Below are 17,488 nucleotides of genomic sequence, written 5' to 3'. Positions count from 1 at the left end.
GCAAGTCCAGAGAAGACCACCCCCTGCAGGGCCCAAATCTGAGAGACGTACTCGGGAGCCTGCTTCGCTGGGAGCAGCCTCCGTTTGCGTGTGTGGCCGTTCACTGGCTTGTGTTTCTAGAGCCGGGAGGACCCTTTTCTGCAATGCAGGGTTCACACGGGGCTCGCAGCCTGAAGATGGAGCAGTCCGAATTCTCTTCCCTGTGCAGTTTGCGCGGCTGTGTTTGTCTGATGGGCTTTCTAATCCTGTCTGCTCTCCTTGACTTCAGGGACAATGGCATTACAGGCATGGGCCACCATGCCTGGCTGTCTCCCTATTTTTCAGATGAAGACATAGGCTTAAGGAGGTCAGGTGACTTGCCCACGACCACTCTGTAAGTAAGAGGCATGAAAAGGATTTGGAGCCGCCACCACCAAGCCCACTGGTCACCCTGGGTCTCTGAAGTCAGGGAGGCAGGAGGATGGGAGGTCTGAGGAGGCAGAGAGGCTGAGCCTGGAGGCCGAGGCCCCATCTGTTGTTTCCTTATGTGGAAAAGAAGAGGCTTCATTTGTCCTATTGCCACAGAGCTTACTACTTCAGGAACATCCAAGACGTGGAAATCGGCAGGACACGGTGGCTCACGTCTATAATCCCGGCACTTTGGGAGGTTGAGGTGGGAGAATCGCTTGAGGCCAGAAGTTCAAGACCAGCCTGGGCAACATAGTCAGACCCCCGTCTCTATAAAAAACATTATTTAAAAAAAAGACATGGAAGTCAAATTATAAAAACTGGTGCTGGCTGGGCACAGTGGCTCATGCCTGTAATCCTAGCGCTTTGGGAGGCCGAGGCGGGTGGACCACCTGAGGTCAGGAGTTCAAGACCAGCCTGGCCAACATGGTAAAACCTCTACTAAAGAAGTCTTTACTAAAAATACAAAAATCCAGTCTCTACTAAAAATACAAAAATCCAGTCTCTACTAAAATAAGTCTCTACTAAAAATACAAAAATTAGCCAGGCATGGTGCTGCACGCCTGTAATATCATCTACTTGGGAGACTGAGGCAGGAGAATTGCTTGATCCTGGGAGGCGGAGGTTGCAGTGAGCCGAGATCACGCCATTGCACTCCAGCCTGGGTGTCAGAATGAGACTCCGTCTCAAAAAAAACCCCAAAAGAACAAAACAACAACAAAAGAAAACTAGTGCTTATTCGTCACTGGCCAAGCTGCCCATTGGCTAGATGAGTGCTTCAAAGAGCTGCCCTTCTCCAGGTCTGGCCAGCAGGTATGTGTTACAGCAAATGCCTGGGGCAGCGGCAGGGGCATTGCTGCGGGAAGCTTCTGGACTTGCAGGAGAGCTAAGTTCTCAGACTGCAGGGGAGCTAAGCACACTTCGGCACAGGGTGAGGCCTGCGGTTCTCAGACTTCAGTCTTTGTGGAGCTTGAGAAAAATGAGGCTTTACAGGCCCCACCCATAGAGATTCTGCTCTGTCCACTCTTGATGGGGATCGAGAAATTTGCATTTTGCAAGTCCCGCTTTCTTCCTTGAAAGATCCGGAGATTCTGTCGCAGGGTTCCTTGGGCCACACTTTGGAAAACACGGACCCATGAGACAGAATAGCAGAGTGTTGAAGTGTAACAGAGGCCTGGGAAGTGCAGTAACAGAAGCAAGTTTGAGGGTAAAGGACACCCAGAGGAGGGAGGGACAGCATCTGCATGGAGAGGAGAGGAGACCCCCCAGCAGCTTCCAGGGTGTTGGAAGGGTGCGCTAGTAACTGCTATGCATGGCAGGTGGGCAACTGTATGGCAGGGCACAGCAGCATGAAGCGGCATGGCTCATGTGGACAGCTAGGGACAGGCAGGCGTGGAGCAGGCATCCTGTTCTGAAGCCCAGACCCCACAGAGGAGCCAGGGAGCTGGCAGGAGCCCTGAACTAGCTGAACAGCTGAACATTCACCCTGTGAAGCGTCCAGGCTTGAGGACACAGCTGGGTCCCATCACTGTGTCACCCTTATTTAGGATACAGGCCCTGAAGAATTGCATTAGAGGTTGGCAAAGCATATCTACCACCTCCTGGAGCCACCCTGGCCGCAGGGATTATAATTATTTCCACTTTCAAATTAAGGCCTCTGAGCTCAGAGAGGGGAAGTGACTTGTCTGAGGCCACACAGCTTGTTGGAGCCCATCTCTTGACCCAAAGACCGTGGGGCCGAGTTGGCCACCTCTCTGGGAGCGGGTATTGGATGGTGGTTGATGGTTTTCCATTGCTTTCCTGGGAAAGGGGTGTCTCTGTCCCTAAGCAAAAAGGCAGGGGGGAAGAGATGCTTCTCCAGGGCAGCCACCTGCTGTAGCTGCGCTTCCAACCTGGCTTCCACCTGCCTAACCCAGTGGTGAGCCTGGGAATGGACCCGCGGGACAGGCAGACCCCAGGGCCTTTTCTGACCCCACCCACCCGAGTCCCGGCTTCACTCCCTTCCTTCCTTCCCAGGTGAACCTCCAAAATCAGGGGATCGCAGCGGCTACAGCAGCCCCGGCTCCCCAGGCACTCCCGGCAGCCGCTCCCGCACCCCATCCCTTCCAACCCCACCCACCCGGGAGCCCAAGAAGGTGGCGGTGGTCCGTACTCCACCCAAGTCGCCATCTTCCGCCAAGAGCCGCCTGCAGACAGCCCCCGTGCCCATGCCAGACCTGAAGAACGTCAAGTCCAAGATCGGCTCCACTGAGAACCTGAAGCACCAGCCGGGAGGCGGGAAGGTAAGAGTCGCTGGCTGCGCGTGGAGGTGTGGGGGGCTGCGCGTGGAGGTGTGGGAGGCTGCCTCTGGAGGGGTAGGGCTGCGCATGGAGGGGTAGGGCTGCGGCTGAGCGTGGAGTCGTGGGGCTGCGCATGGAGGTGCGCGGCTGTGCCTGGAGCTGTGGGGCTGCGCCTGGAGGTGTGGGGTTCCCCGCACCTGAGCACCCCTGCGTAACACCCCAGTCCCCTCTGGACCCTCTTCAAGGAAGTTCAGTTCTTTATTGGGCTCTCCACTACACTGCGAGTGCCCTCCTCAGGCGAGAGAACGTTCTGGCTCTTCTCTTGCCCCTTCAGCCCCTGTTAATCGGACAGAGATGGCAGGGCTGTGTCTCCACGGCCGGAGGCTGTCATAGTCGGGGCACCCACAGCGGTTCCCCACCTGCCTTCTGGGCAGAACACACTGCCACCCATAGGTGGGCATCTCTACTCGTGGGCCATCTGCTTAGGTTGGGTTCCTCTGGATTCTGGGGAGATTGGGGGTTCTGTTTTGATCAGCTGATTCTTCTGGGGGCAAGTGGGTGCTCGCGAGCTCTCCAGCTTCCTAAAGGTGGAGAAGCACGGACTTCGGGAGCCTGGCCTGGATCCCTTTCCCCGTTCCTGTCCCCGTGCCCCTCATCTGGGTGCGTTAGGGCTGACATACAAAGCACCACAGTGAAAGAACAGCAGTATGCTTCCTCACTAGCCAGGTGTGGGCGGGCGGGTTTCTTCCAAGGCCTCTCTGTGGCCGTGGGTAGCCACCTCTGCCTTGCGCCGCTGCGGTCTTCCCTGTGTGTGTGCTCCTGGTAGCTCTGCGCATGCTCATCTTGTAAGAACACCATGGCGGCCGGGCATAGTGGCTCACGCCTGTAATCCCAGCACTTTGGGAGGCCGAGGCGGGCAGATCACGAGGTCAGGAGTTCGAGACCAACCTGACCAACAGGGTGAAACCTCGTCTCTACTAAAAATACAAAAATACCTGGGCATGGTGGTGGTGCGTGCCTGTAATCCCAGCTACTCAGGAGGCTGAGGCAGGAGAATCGCTTGAACCCAGGAGGCAGAGGTTGCAGTGAGCTGAGATAGTGCCACTGCACTCCAGTCTGAGCAACAGAGCGAGACTCTGTCTCAAAACAAACAAACAAACAAAAAAAACCCACCATGGCTTAGGGCCCAGCCTGACCTGATTTTTCACTTAATCACCTCTCTAAAGGCCCTGTCTCCAAATAGAGTCACCTTCCAAGGTACAGGGGCGGGGGGTTATTGCTTCAACATATGAATTTGCGGGGACCACAGTTCAGCCCAGGACCCCACTCCCGTCACCCAGCACTGGGGGAGCTGGGGAAGGGTGAAGAGGAGGCTGGGGGTGAGAAGGACCACGGCTCACTCTGAGGCTGCAGGTGTGCTGGGCCTTCTGGGCACTGGGCCTCGGGGAGCTAAGGGGCTTTCCGGAACCCTGGGCCTGTGTGTCAGCTTGCCTCCCCAACGCAGGCGCTCTCCACACCCCTGAATTTCTTATCTCTTGGGCTTGAGCCTGGGGCATGTGGAGGGAGGGTGGCCACCAGTGCACGTGGGCACCTTGCCTCAAACCCTGCCACCTCCCCCCACCCAGGATCGGATGCAGGAGCCCCCCTTCCCCCGAACAAGCTTGTGAGTGCAGTGTCACATCCCGTTGGGATGGAAATGGACGGTCGGGTTAAAGGGGACGCATGTGTAGACCCTGCCTCTGTGCATCAAGCCTCTTTTGAGAGCCCCTGCGTGCCAGGCCATGCACAGAGGTGGAGAAGACTCAGCTGTGCCCTGGAGCACCTCCTCTCATCGAGGAAAGGACAGACGGTGGCTCCCCTGTGGCTGTGGGGACAAGGGCAGAGCTCCCTGGAACACAGGAGGGAGGGAAGGAAGAGAGCATCTCAGGATCTCCCTCCTGAGATGGCAAACGATCCGGGTTAAATTAAGGTCCGGCCTCTCCCTGCTCAGGCATGTGGAGCTTGTAGTGGAAGAGGCTCTCTGGACCCTCACCCACCACAATGGCCTGGTTAGAGACCTTGGGGAAATAACTCACAGGCGACCCGGGGCCTCTGTCCTGTACCACAGCTGAGGGAAACTGTCCCGCGCATCCACTGGGGACAATGCGCTCCCTCATCTCCAGACTTTCCAGTCCTCATTCAGTTCTCGAAAGTCGCCTCCAGAAGCCCCATCTTGGGACCACTGTGACCTTCATTCTTCAGGGTGCCTGGCCTTGCTGCTGCCCAAGACCCCAGAGGGGCCCTCACTGGCCTTTCCTGCCTTTTCTCCCATTGCCCACCCATGCACCCCCATCCTGCTTCAGCACCCAGACTGCCATCCAGGCACACCCAGGATCTCCTCAAGTCACATAACAGGCAGCACCCGCAAGGTGCTCCCTTCCCCCCAGCCTGAATCTGCTGCTCCCCGTCTGGGGTTCCTTGCCCATGCACCCCTGGGGGCCCCTGGGTTCTGCCACGCCCTGCCCTGTGTCCCACGGTGGGGAACATCCTTCTCTCCTTATCTCTTCCCTTCCCTTAAACCCAAGTTCAGTTGCCATCTCCTCCAGGAAGTCTTCCTGGATTCCCCTCTCTCTTCTTAAAGCCCCTGTAAACCCTGACCACACTGAACATGTGTCTGCCGCTCCCTAGTCTGGGCCATGACTGAGGGTGGAGGCCGAGTCTCACGCATTTTTGCAGCCCCCACGAGACTGTGCAGGTGGCTGGCCCTCATTGAATATGGGGTTAATTTAACTCAGCCTCTGTGTGAGTGGATGATTCAGGTTGCCAGAGACAGAACCCTCAGCTTAGCATGGGAGGTAGCTTCCCTGTTGACCCTGAGTTCATCTGAGGTTGGCTTGGAAGGTGTGGGCACCATTTGGCCCAGTTCTTACAGCTCTGAAGAGAGCTGCAGGAATGGGGCTGAGCAGGGAAGACAACTTTCCATCGAAGACCCTTTTCAGGGCCAGAACTGTCCCTCCCACCCTGCGGCTGCCCTGCCTCTGCCCATGAGGGGTGAGAGTCAGGCGACCTCATGCCAAGTGCAGAAAGGGGCAGACGGGGCTCCAGGTTACGACGTCACTACGCTGGGTGGAGACAGCACGTCCAAATCTACTAAAGGGTGACTTTACTTTTCTTAAGATATTTTGGGGGACGAAGTATGGAAAAGTGATAGAGGACACAGTCACAGCCTCCCTTAAATGCCAGGAAAGCCTAGAAAAATTGTCTGAAACCAAACCTCAGCCATAACAAAGACCAACACATAAATATCCAGGAAAAAAAGAAAAAGAAAAATGTCATACGGGGTCCACGCACAAGAGCCTTTAAAATGACCCACTGAAGGGTGTCAGGCCTCCTCCTCCTGGACTGGCCTGAAGGCTCCACGAGGTTTTGCTGAGACCTTTGGGTCCCTGTGACCTCATGTAGTGCCCAGCATGCAGTAAGTGCTCAATAAATGTTTGGCTACAAAAGAGGCAAAGCTGGTGGAGTCTGAAGAATCGCTCAATCCTGCCGGAACAGATGCTCACACCGAAGGGAAAAGAGCAGGAGCCAAGTCACGTTTGGGAACCTGCAAGAGGCTGAAAACTGCCGCAGATTGCTGCAAATCATCGGGGGAAAAGCGGAAAACGTCTGTTTTCCCCTTTGTGCTTTTCTCTGTTTTCAGGATTTGCTACAGTGAACATATATTGCTTTGGGGCCCCAAATGGAATTATTTTGAAAGGAAAACGCAGATAATCAGGTGGCCGCACTGGAGCACCAGCTGGGTAGGGGTGGAGATTGCAGGGAAGGAGGAAGAGCTGGGTGGGGTGCCAGGCAGGAAGAGCCCGTAGGCCCCGCCGATCTTGCGGGAGTCGTGGGCGGCAGTGTTCCATCCTGACTGTAAAAGGGAGCACCTGGTGGGAAGAGGGAATTCTTTTAAACATCATTCCAGTGCCCAAGCCTCCTGGACCTGTTGTCATCTTGGGGTGGGCCTCCCCTGGGTGACTCTAGTGTGCAGCCTGGCTGAGACTCAGTGGCCCTGGGTTCTTACTGCTGACACCTACCCTCAACCTCAACCACTGCAGCCTCCTGTGCACCCTGATCCAGTGACTCATTTTCCACTTTCAGTCCCAGCTCTATCCCTATTTGCAGTTTCCAAGCGCCTGGCTCCTCAGTCAGCTCAGACCCAGCCAGGCCAGCCCCTGGGTCCCACATCCCCTTTGCCAAGCTCATCCCCGCCCTGTTTGGCCTGCGGGAGTGGGAGTGTGTCCAGACACAGAGACAAAGGACCAGCTTTTAAAACATTTTGTTGGGGCCACGTGTGGTGGCTCACACCTAATCCCAACACTTGGGGAGGCCAAGGCAGAAGGATCACTTGAGTCCAGGAGTTCGAGACCAGCCTGGGCAACATAGGGAGACCCTGTCTCTACAATTTTTTTTTTTAATTAGCTGGGCCTGTTGGCACTCTCCTGTAGTTCCAGCTACTCCAGAGGCTGAGGTAGGAGGACCGCTTGAGCCTGGGAGGTCAGGGCTGCAATGAGCCATGTTCACACCACTAAACGCCAGCCTGGGCGAGACCCTGTATCAAAAAAGTAAAATGAATCCTGTACGTTATATTAAGGTGCCCCAAATTGTACTTAGAAGGATTTCATAGTTTTAAATACTTTTGTTATTTAAAAAAATAAATGACTGCAGCATATAAATTAGGTTCTTAATGGAGGGGAAAAAGAATACAAGAAAAGAAATAAGAATCTAGAAACAAAGATGAGAGCAGAAATAAACCAGAAAACACAACCTTGCACTCCTAACTTAAAAAAAAAAAATGAAGAAAACACAACCAGTAAAACAACATATAACAGCATCAAAAGCTGGCTCCTGGCTGGGCACGGTGGCGCATGCCTGTAATCCCAACACTTTGGGAGGCCAATGCTGGAGGATCACTTGAGACCAGGAGTTCAAGGTTGCAGTGAGCTATGATCATACCACTACACCCTAGCCTGGGCAACAGAGCAAGACTGAGACTCTATTAAAAAAAAAAAAATGCTGGTTCCTTCCTTATTTCATTCCTTTATTCATTCAGACAACATTTATGGGGCACCTCTGAGCACCAGGCTCTGTGCTCAGAGCTTTTGCCCCCAGGGTCCAGGCCAGGGACAGGGGCAGGTGAGCAGAGAAAGGGCCAGTCACAGCAGCAGGAGGAACGTAGGATGGAGAGCTTGGCCAGGGAAGGACATGGAGGGGGAGCAGCCCGCACAAGTCAGCAAGCCAGAGAAGACAGGCAGACCCTTGTTTGGGACCTGTTCAGTGGCCTTTGAAAGGACAGCCCCCACCCAGAGTGCTAGGTGCAGGAGCTGAAGGAGGATAGTGGAACACTGCAACGTGGAGCTCTTCAGAGCAAAAGCAAAATAAAGAACTGGAGGCGGCTGGGGCAGCAGAGGGCGTGTGTTCAGCGCTAAGGGGTGTGAAGCTTGAGTGCTAGGAGAGTTCACACTGGCAGAAGAGAGGTTGGGGCAGCTGCAAGTCTCTGGACATCATCTGATAGGACAGAGAGTGCTGGAGGGTGGCCCCGAAGACAGGCTCAGTTCAGCTGGCAGTGGCCATGGGAGTGCTGAAGCAGACGGGCTGTTGGCATCTGCTGGGGAGGGTTAAGCAGGGGTGAGGGCCCAGCCTCAGCAGCCCTTCTTGGGGGGTCGCTGGGAAACATAGAGGAGAGCTGAAGAAGCAAGGAGTCCCAGGGGCCACGTAGGGCGAGAGAGAAGTTGCTCATGTGGGGCCCAGGCTGCAGGATCAGGAGAACTGGGGACCCTGTGGCTGCCAGCGGGGAGAAGGGGGTGTGCAGGATCACGGCCAGGGAAGGGCCCAGGGGCCCGAGCATGGGGGGGCCTGGTTGGATCTGAGAAGATGGAGCTAAAGTCACTTTCTTGGAGGATGTCCAGGCCAATAGTTGGGATGTGAAGACCTGAAGCAGCACAGAGCCTGGAAGCCCAGGATGGACAGAAACCTACCTGAGCAGTGGGGCTTTGAAAGCCTTGGGGGTGCAATATTCAAGATGGTCACAAGATGGCGATAGAATGCTGTAACTGTTTCTTGGTTCTGGGCCGCCGCCTGGGTGGCTGCTTCCTTCCCTGTGTGTATTGATTTGTTTATCTTTTTTGAGACGGGGTCTTGCTGGGTTGCCCAGGCTGGAGTGCAGTGGTGCAATCATAGCTCACTGCAACCTTGAAGTCCTGAGCTCAAGAGATCCTTCCACCGCAGCCTCCTGAGTAGCTGGGACCACAGGCTTGCACCACAGTGCCCAGCTAATTTCTTATATTTTTTGTAGAGATGGGGTTTTGAACTCCTGGGCTTGATGGTCTTGAACTCCTGGGCTCAAGTGATCTTCCTGCCTCGGCCTCCCAAATTGCTGGGATTACAGATGTGAGCCACCACACCTGGCCTTAAAAATACATTATATTTAATAGCAAAGCCCCAGTTGTCTCTTTAAAAAGCATCTATGTAGAGCATTTATGTGGAATAAATACAGTGAATTTGTACGTGAAATCATTTGCCTCTCCTCGATCAGGGCCAGGGATGCAGGTGAGCTTGGGCTGAGATGTCAGACCCCACAGTAAGTAGGGGGCAGAGCCAAGCTGGGACCCTCCTCTAGGACAGCTCTGTAACTCTGAGACCCTCCAGGCATCTTTCCCTGTACATCAGTGCTTCTGAAAAATCTTGTGTAAATCAAATCATTTTAAAGGAGCTTGGGTTCATCACTGTTTAAAGGACAGTGTAAATAATGCTGAAGGTGACTTTACCCTGTTATTTGATCTCTTCCTTGGCCAGCTGACTTGACAGGACATAGACAGGTTTTCCTGTGTCAGTTCCCAAGCTGATCACCTTGGACTTGAAGAGAAGGCTTGTGTGGGCATCCAGTGCCCACCCCGGGTTAAATTCCCAGCAGAGTATTGCACTGGGCCTGCTGAGCCTGGTGAGGCAAAGCGCAGCACAGCAAGCACCAGGCAGTGCTGGAGACAGGCCAAGCCTGGGCCAGCCTGGGAGCCAACTGTGAGGCACGGGGCTGTGGGGCTGTGGGGCTGCAGGCTTGGGGCCAGGGAGGGAGGGCTGGGCTCTTTGGAACAGCCTTGAGAGACCTGAACCCAAACAAAACCAGATCAAGGTCTAGTGAGAGCTTAGGGCTGCTTTGGGTGCTCCAGGAAATTGATTAAACCAAGTGGACACACACCCCCAGCCCCACCTCACCACAGCCTCTCCTTCAGGGTCAAACTGTGACCACAGACATTTCTCCCCTGACTAGGAGTTCCCTGGATCAAAATTGGGAGCTTGCAACACATCATTCTCTCCCTTGATGGTTTTTGTCAGTGTCTATCCAGAGCTGAAGTGTAATATATATGTTACTGTAGCTGAGAAATTAAATTTCAGGATTCTGATTTCATAATGACAACCATTCCTCTTTTCTCTCCCTTCTGTAAATCTAAGATTCTATAAACGGTGTTGACTTAATGTGACAATTGGCAGTAGTTCAGGTCTGCTTTGTAAATACCCTTGTGTCTATTGCAAAATCTCACAAAGGCTTGTTGCCTTTTTTGTGGGGTTAGAACAAGAAAAAGCCACATGGAAAAAAACATTTCTTTTTTGGTTTTTTTTGTTTGTTTGTTTGAGACGGAGTCTCGCTCTGTCACCCAGGCTGGAGTGCAGTGGTGCAATCTCCGCCCACTGCAAGCTCCACCTCCCAGGTTCATGCTATTCTCCTGTCTCAGCCTCCCAAGTAGCTGGGACTACAGGTGCCCACCACCACACCTGGCTAATTTTTTTGTATTTTTAGTAGAGACGGGGTTTCACCGTGTTAGCCAGAATGGTCTCGATCTCCTGACCTTATCATCTGCCTGCCTCGGCCTCCCAAAGTGCTGGGATTACAGGCGTGAGCCACCGTGCCCGGCCAGAAAAAAACATTTCTAAGTATGTGGCAGATACTGAGTTATTGCTTAATGTCCTTCGATTCATTTGTTTAATTTCTTTTATGGATTAGTACAGAAAACAAAGTTCTCTTCCTTGAAAAACTGGTAAGTTTTCTTTGTCAGATAAGGAGAGTTACGTAACCCATGACATTTCCCTTTTTGCCTCGGCTTCCAGGAAGCTCAAAGTTAAATGTAATGATCACTCTTGTAATTGTCAGTGTTGATGCCCTTCCCTTCTTCTAATGTTACTCTTTACATTTTCCTATTTTATTATTGTGTGTGTTTTCTAATTCTAAGCCGTTCCCACTCCTTTCTGAAAGCAGGCAAATCTTCTAAGACTTATCCAGTGAAAAGTTATGAATAAAAAATGACCGTCAAGCCTACAGGTGCTAGGGCTACTCCAGAGGCTGAGGCCAGAGGACCACTTGAGCCCAGGAATTTGAGACCTGGGCTGGGCAACATAGCAAGACCCTATCTCCATTAAAACTATTTTTTTTTTTATTTAAAAAATAATCCACGGCTGGGCATGGTGGCTCACGCCTGTAATCCCAGCACTTTGGGAGGCCGAGGCAGGTGGATCACGAGGTCAGGAGATCGAGACCATTCTGGCTAACAAGGTGAAAACTCGTCTCTACTAAAAAGACAAAAAAATTAGCCGGGCATGTTGGCGGGCACCTGTAGTCCCAGCTACTTGGGAGGCTGAGGCAGGAGAATGGCGTGAACCCGGGAGGTGGAGCTTTCAGTGAGCTGAGATCTCGCCACTGCACTCCAGCCTGGGTGACAAGGCAAGACTCTGTCTCAAAAAAATAATAAAATAAAATAAAATAAAATAATAAAATAAAAAATAGTATAATTGGAATGTTTATAACACAAGAAATGATAAATGCTTGAGGTGATAGATACCCCATTCACCCTGATGTGATTATTGCATAATGTATGTCTGTATCTAAATATCTCATGTACCCCACAAGTATATACACCTACTATGTACCCATATAAATTTAAAATTAAAAATTTATAAAACAAAAATAAATAAGTAAATTAAAATGTAGGCTGGACACCGTGGTTCACGCCTGTAATCCTAGTGCTTTGTGAGGCTGAGGTGAGAGAATCACTTGAGCACAGGAGTTTGAGACCGGCCTGGGTGACGTAGCGAGACCCCATCATCACAAAGAATTTTTAAAAATTAGCTGGGCGTGGTAGCACATACTGGTAGTTCCAGCTGCTTGGGAGACCGAGGCAGGAGGATTGCTTGAGCCCAGGAGTTTAAGGCTTCAGTGAGCTACGATGGCGCCACTGCATTCCAGCCTGGGCGACAGAGTGAGACCTTGTCTCTATTTTAAAAATAATAAAAAGAATAAAAATAAAATGTAAATATTTGTATGTTAGAAAAAATACACCCATCCGCAAAAAGGGGTTTAAAGGAGCGATTTCAGTCATGATCGGAGAGATGTAGAATAAGCCAGCAATGCAGTTTCTTTTATTTTGGTCAAAAAAATAAGCAAAACAATATTGTAAACACCCAGTGCTGGCAGCAATGTGGTGAGGCTGGCTCTCTCACCAGGGCTCACAGCGAAAACTCATGCAACCCTTTTAGAAAGCCATGTGGAGAGTTGTACCAAGAGGTTTTAGAATATTTATAACTTTGACCCAGAAATTCTATTCTAGGACTCTGTCTTATGAAAATAACCCATCATATGGAAAAAGCTCCTTTCAGAAAGAGGTTCATGGGAGGCTGTTTGTATTTTTTTTTCTTTGCATCAAATCCAGCTCCTGCAGGACTGTTTGTATTATTATTATTATTTTTTTTTTTTTTTTTTGAGACGGAGTCTCGCTCTGTCGCCCAGGCTGGAGTGCAGTGGCACCATCTCGGCTCACTGCAAGCTCCGCCTCCCGGGTTCACGCCATTCTCCTGCCTCAGCCTCTCCGAGTAGCTGGGACTACAGGCGCCCGCCACCACGCCCGGCTAATTTTTTGTATTTTTAGTAGAGACGGGGTTTCACCGTGGTCTCGATCTCCTGACCTCGTGATCCACCCGCCTCGGCCTCCCAAAGTGCTGGGATTACAAGCGTGAGCCACCGCGCCCGGCCTGTTTGTATTATTGAAGTACAAAGTGGAATCAATACAAATGTTGGATAGCAGGGGAACAATATTCACAAAATGGAATGGGACATATTATTAAACATAGTGCTTCTGATGACCGTAGACCATAGAGAATGCTTAGGATATGATATCACTTCTTTTGTTGTTTTTTGTTTTTTGAGATGAAGTCTCATTCTGCCACCCAGGCTGGAGGTCAGTGGCGCGATCTCAGCTCACTGCAACCTCCATCTCCCGGGTTCAAGCAATTCTCCTGCCTCAACCTCCCGAGTAGCTAGGTTGTGCACCACCATGCCTGGCTAACTTTTGTATTTTTAGTACAGACAGGGTTTCACCATGTTGGCCAGGCTGTTCTCGAACTCCTGACGTCAGGTGATCCACCCGCCTTGACCTCCCAAAGTGCTAGGATTACAGGCGTGAACCACCGCGCCCAGACTAGGATATGATATCACTTCTTAGAGCAAGATACAAAATTGCATGTGCACAATAATTCTACCAAGTATAGGTATACAGGGGTAGTTATATATAAATGAGGCTTCAAGGAAATACAACAAAATGCAATCATGATTGTGTTACGGTGGTAAGAAAACGGTTTTTGCTTTGATGAGCTCTGTTTTTTAAAATCGTTATATTTTCTAATAAAAATACATAGTCTTTTGAAGGAACATAAAAGATTATGAGGAAATGAGTTAGATATTGATTCATATTGAAGATTCAGACAAGTAAAATTAAGGGGAAGAAAACAGGATGAACCAGAAGGCAGGCTGGAGTTCCAACCCCAGACCCGACAGCCCAGGCTGATGGGGCCTCCAGGGCAGTGGTCTCCACCCAGCATTCTCAAAAGAGCCACCAAGGTCTCGGTGCCATTTTCAAGATTTTGGAAACGGCCTTGGCACGGCTGGTCCTTCACTGGGATCACCACTTGGCAATTATTTACATCTGAGACGAATAAAAACCAGAGTGCTGAGATTACAGGCATGGTGGCTCACGCTTGTAATCCCAGCACTTTGGGAAGCCGAGGTGGGCTGATTGCTCGAGCCCAGGAGTTTCAAACCATCCTGGACAACATAGCATGACCTCATCTCTACAAAAAATACAAAAAATTTGCCAGGTGTGGTGGCATGTGCCTGTGGTCCCAGCTACTTGGGAGGCTGAAGTAGGAGAATCCCCTGAGCCCGGGGAAGTCGAGGCTGCACTGAGCCATGACGGTGTCACTGCACTCCAGCCTGGGTGACAAAGTGAGACGCTATCTCACAAAGAAAAAAAAAACAAAACAAAAAACCCAAAGCACACTGTTTCCACTGTTTGCAGAGTTCCTGAGGGGAAGGTCACCGGATGAGGAAGGCGTTCTCACTGATCTGGCAGACAAAATGTCGAGTTTTTCCAAATCCCTAAACCATGGTTTTCTATTTCATAGTTTTTAGGCAAATTGGTAAAAATCATTTCTCATCAAAATGCTGAATTTTCACACCTCCCTGGTGTCTGCAGAAAGAACCTTCCAGAAATGCAATCATGGGAGACCCATCCAGGCCACCCCTGCTTATGGAAGAGCTGAGAAAAAGCCCCACGGGAGCATTTGCTCAGCTTCCGTTATGCACTTGGTGGCATCGTGGGTGGGAGAGGGCTGGTGGGTGGATGGAAGGAGAAGGCACTGCCCCCCCTTGCAGGGACAGAGCCTTCGTAGAGAAGGGACACCCCACATTTGTCTTCCCCACAAAGCTGCCTGTGTCTTGCCTACGGGGTCAGGGCTTCTCAAACTTGGCTGTGTGTCAGAATCACCAGGGGAACTTTTCAAAACTAGAGAGACTGAAGCCAGACTCCTCCAGATTCTAATTCTAGGTCAGGGCTGGGGTCTGAGGTATTTTTAAAAATCCACAGGTGATTCTGATGCCCGACAGGCTTGAGAACACCCGCAGGAAGTTCTCTGGGAATGTGCCAGTGGGTCTAGCCAGGTGTGAGTGGAGATGCCGGGGAACTTCCTATTACTCACTCGTCAGTGTGGCCGAACACGTTTTTCACTTGACCCCAGGCTGGTGAACGCTCCCCTCTGGGGTTCAGGCCTCACGATGCCATCCTTTTGTGAAGTGAGTCCCTGCCCCTGAGGACCTGCAATCCCAGCTTCGTAAAGCCCGCTGGGAATCACTCACAGTTCTGGGATGCCTTCAGAGCGGCCCTCTCTCTGTCCCTTCAGCTCCCCTGGGGTGTGACTCGACCTCCCGTCACTCCCCAGACTGCCTCTGCCAAGTCCGAAAGTGGAGGCATCCTTGCAAGCAAGCAGGCGGGTCCAGGGTGGCGTGTCACTCATCCTTTTTTCTGGCTACCAAAGGTGCAGATAATTAATAAGAAGCTGGATCTTAGCAACGTCCAGTCCAAGTGTGGCTCAAAGGATAATATCAAACACGTCCCGGGAGGCGGCAGTGTGAGTACCTTCACACGTCCCGTGCGCCGTGCTGTGGCTTGAATTATTAGGAAGTGGCGTGAGTGCGTACACTTGCGAGACACTGCATAGAATAAATCCTTCTTGGGCTCTCAGGATCTGGCTGCACCCCCTGGGTGAATGTAGCCCGGCTCCCCACATTCCCCCATATGGTCCACTGTTCCCAGAAGCCCCTTCCTCATATTCTAGGAAGGGGTGTCCCAGCATTTCTGGGTCCCGCAGCCTGCTCAGGCTGCGTGGACAGAATAGGGCAGATGATGGACCCTCTCTCTGGCCCTTGCCTGGGAAGCTGAGAATACCCATCAAAGTCTCCCTCCACTCACGCCCAGCCCTGTCCCCAGGAGCCCCATAGCCCATTGGAAGTTGGGCTGAAGGTGGTGGCACCTGAGACTGGGCTGCCGCCTCCTCCCCCGGCACCTGGGCAGGTTGACATTGAGTGGCTCCACTGTGGACAGGTGACCCGTTTGTTCTGATGAGTGGACACCAGGTCTTATTGTCCTGCTCAGCTGCGCCTCCTACATATTCAAGGCAGGAGCCGATTCCTAAGCCTCCAGCTTATGCTTAGCCTGTGCCACCCTCTGGCAGAGACTCCAGATGCAAAGAGCCAAACCAAAGTGCGACAGGTCCCTCTGCCCAGCGTTGAGGTGTGGCAGAGAAATGCTGCTTTTGGCCCTTTTAGATTTGGCTGCCTCTGGCCAGGAGCGGTGGCTCGTGCCTGTAATCCCAGCACTTTGAGAGACTAAGGTGGGAGGTTCACTTGAGCCCAGGAGTTCAAGACCAGCCTGGGCAACACTGAGACCCCTGTGTCTACAAAAATAAAATAAAATTAGCCAGGTGTGGTGGCACGCACCTCTAGTCCCAGCTACTTGGGAGGCTGAGGTGGGAGGATCGCCTGAGTCCCGTTGGCGGAAGTTGCAAGGAGCCATGTTCGCGCCACTGCACTTCAACCTAGGCAACAGAGTGAGACTTTGTCTCAAAAAACAATAATATAATAATTTCAAAATAAATAGATTTGGCTTCCTCTAAATGTCCCCGGGGACTCCATGCGTCTTCTGTGGAGTGTCTCCATGAGATTCAGGACTCAGATCCTCAAGTGCAACTGACCCACCCGATAAGCTGAGGCTTCATCATCCCCTGGCCGGTCTGTGTCCACTGGGCGCCCGAGGCTCCTCTCCCACCAGCTCTCTTGGTCAGCTGAAAGCAAACTGTTAACACCCTGGGGAGCTGGAGGTATGAGACCCTTGGGGTCCATCCCAAGGGAGGCGTTGATTTTTGAGAGCAATCACCTGGCCCTGGCTGGCAGTACCGGACACTGCTGTGGCTCCGGGGAGGGCTGTCTCCAGAAAATGCCTGGCCTGAGGCAGCCACCCGCATCCAGCCCAGAGGGTTTATTCTTGCAATGTGCTGCTGCTTCCTGCCCTGAGCACCTGGATCCCGGCTTCTGCCCTGAGGCCCCTTGAGTCCCACAAGTAGCAAGCGCTTGCCCTTCGGCTGCTGCATGGGGCTTACTAACGCTTCCTCACCAGTGTCTGCTAAGTGTCTCCTGTCTCCCACGCCCTGCTCTCCTGTCCCCCGCAGTTTGTCTGCTGTGAGGGGACAGAAGAGGTGTGTGCCGCCCCCACCCCCGCCCAGGCCCTTGTTCCTGGGATTGCTGTTTTCAGCTGTTTGAGCTTTGATCCTGGTTCTCTGGCTTCCTCAAAGTGGGCTTGGCCAGAGGAGGAAGGCCATGTGCTTTCCGGTTGAAGTCGAGTCTGGTGGCCTGGTGGAGGCTGTGCTGCTGAGGCAGAGCTGGGGAGAGAGCGCACACGGGCTGCGTGGCCAACCCCTCTGGTAGCTGATGCCCAAAGAGGCGGCAGTGCCCAGGACATCCGAGACCTCCCTGGGGCCCGCCCGTGTGTCCCGCGCTGTGCTCGTCTGCGGGCTAGCCTGTGACCCGCGCTGTGCTCATCTGCGGGCTAGCCTGTGACCCGCGCTGTGCTCGCCTGTGGGCTAGCCTGTGTCCCGCGCTGTGCTCATCTGCGGGCTAGCCTGTGACCCGCGCTGTGCTCGTCTGCGGTCTAGCCTGTGACCTGGCAGAGAGCCACCAGATGCCCCGGGCTGAGCACTGCCCTCTGAGCACCTTCACTGGAAGCCCTTCTCCTGGTGAGAAGAGATGCCAGCCCCTGGCATCTGGGGGCACTGGATCCCTGGCCTGGGCCCTAGCCTCTCCCCAGCCTGGGGGCCCCTTCCTAGTGGGCTGGCCCTGCTCCTTCTCTACCTGGGACCCTTCTGCCTCC

General features: G+C 52.7%; 2 protein-coding genes across 8 annotated transcripts in view; both read left to right on the top strand.

The window, feature by feature from the left end:
• Nucleotides 1–17,488, top strand: part of MAPT (microtubule associated protein tau) — a 129,877-nt gene that overhangs the window by 96,638 nt on the left and 15,751 nt on the right. For 4 of the 7 annotated variants that reach the window (XM_030799950.1, XM_030799948.1, XM_030799947.1 and 1 more), the window contains 2 exons: nt 2,464–2,729; nt 15,102–15,194. In XM_030799950.1, coding sequence (XP_030655810.1) covers nt 2,464–2,729; nt 15,102–15,194 — 359 coding nt within the window. The remainder of the gene's footprint in view (nt 1–2,463; nt 2,730–15,101; nt 15,195–17,488) is intronic. The other 3 variants (XM_030799952.1, XM_030799951.1, XM_030799949.1) reach the window with 1 other exon arrangement.
• On the top strand, nt 3,861–7,060 carry STH (saitohin). Its single transcript, XM_030799954.1, has one exon. The coding sequence runs from the start codon at nt 5,402–5,404 to the stop codon at nt 5,864–5,866; it is 465 nt and encodes a 154-aa protein (XP_030655814.1). The 5' UTR covers nt 3,861–5,401; the 3' UTR covers nt 5,867–7,060.

The sequence above is a fragment of the Nomascus leucogenys genome, chromosome 19 (genome assembly GCF_006542625.1).
Source record: "Nomascus leucogenys isolate Asia chromosome 19, Asia_NLE_v1, whole genome shotgun sequence".
NCBI classification, from domain to species: domain Eukaryota; kingdom Metazoa; phylum Chordata; class Mammalia; order Primates; family Hylobatidae; genus Nomascus; species Nomascus leucogenys.
This window is presented reverse-complemented; position numbering and strand designations above follow the sequence as displayed.

Coding starts and splice junctions, on each gene's coding strand:
- STH (XM_030799954.1), top strand. CDS start 5,402: ATGACTGAGGGTGGAGGCCGAGTCTCACGCATTTTTGCAGCCCCCACG.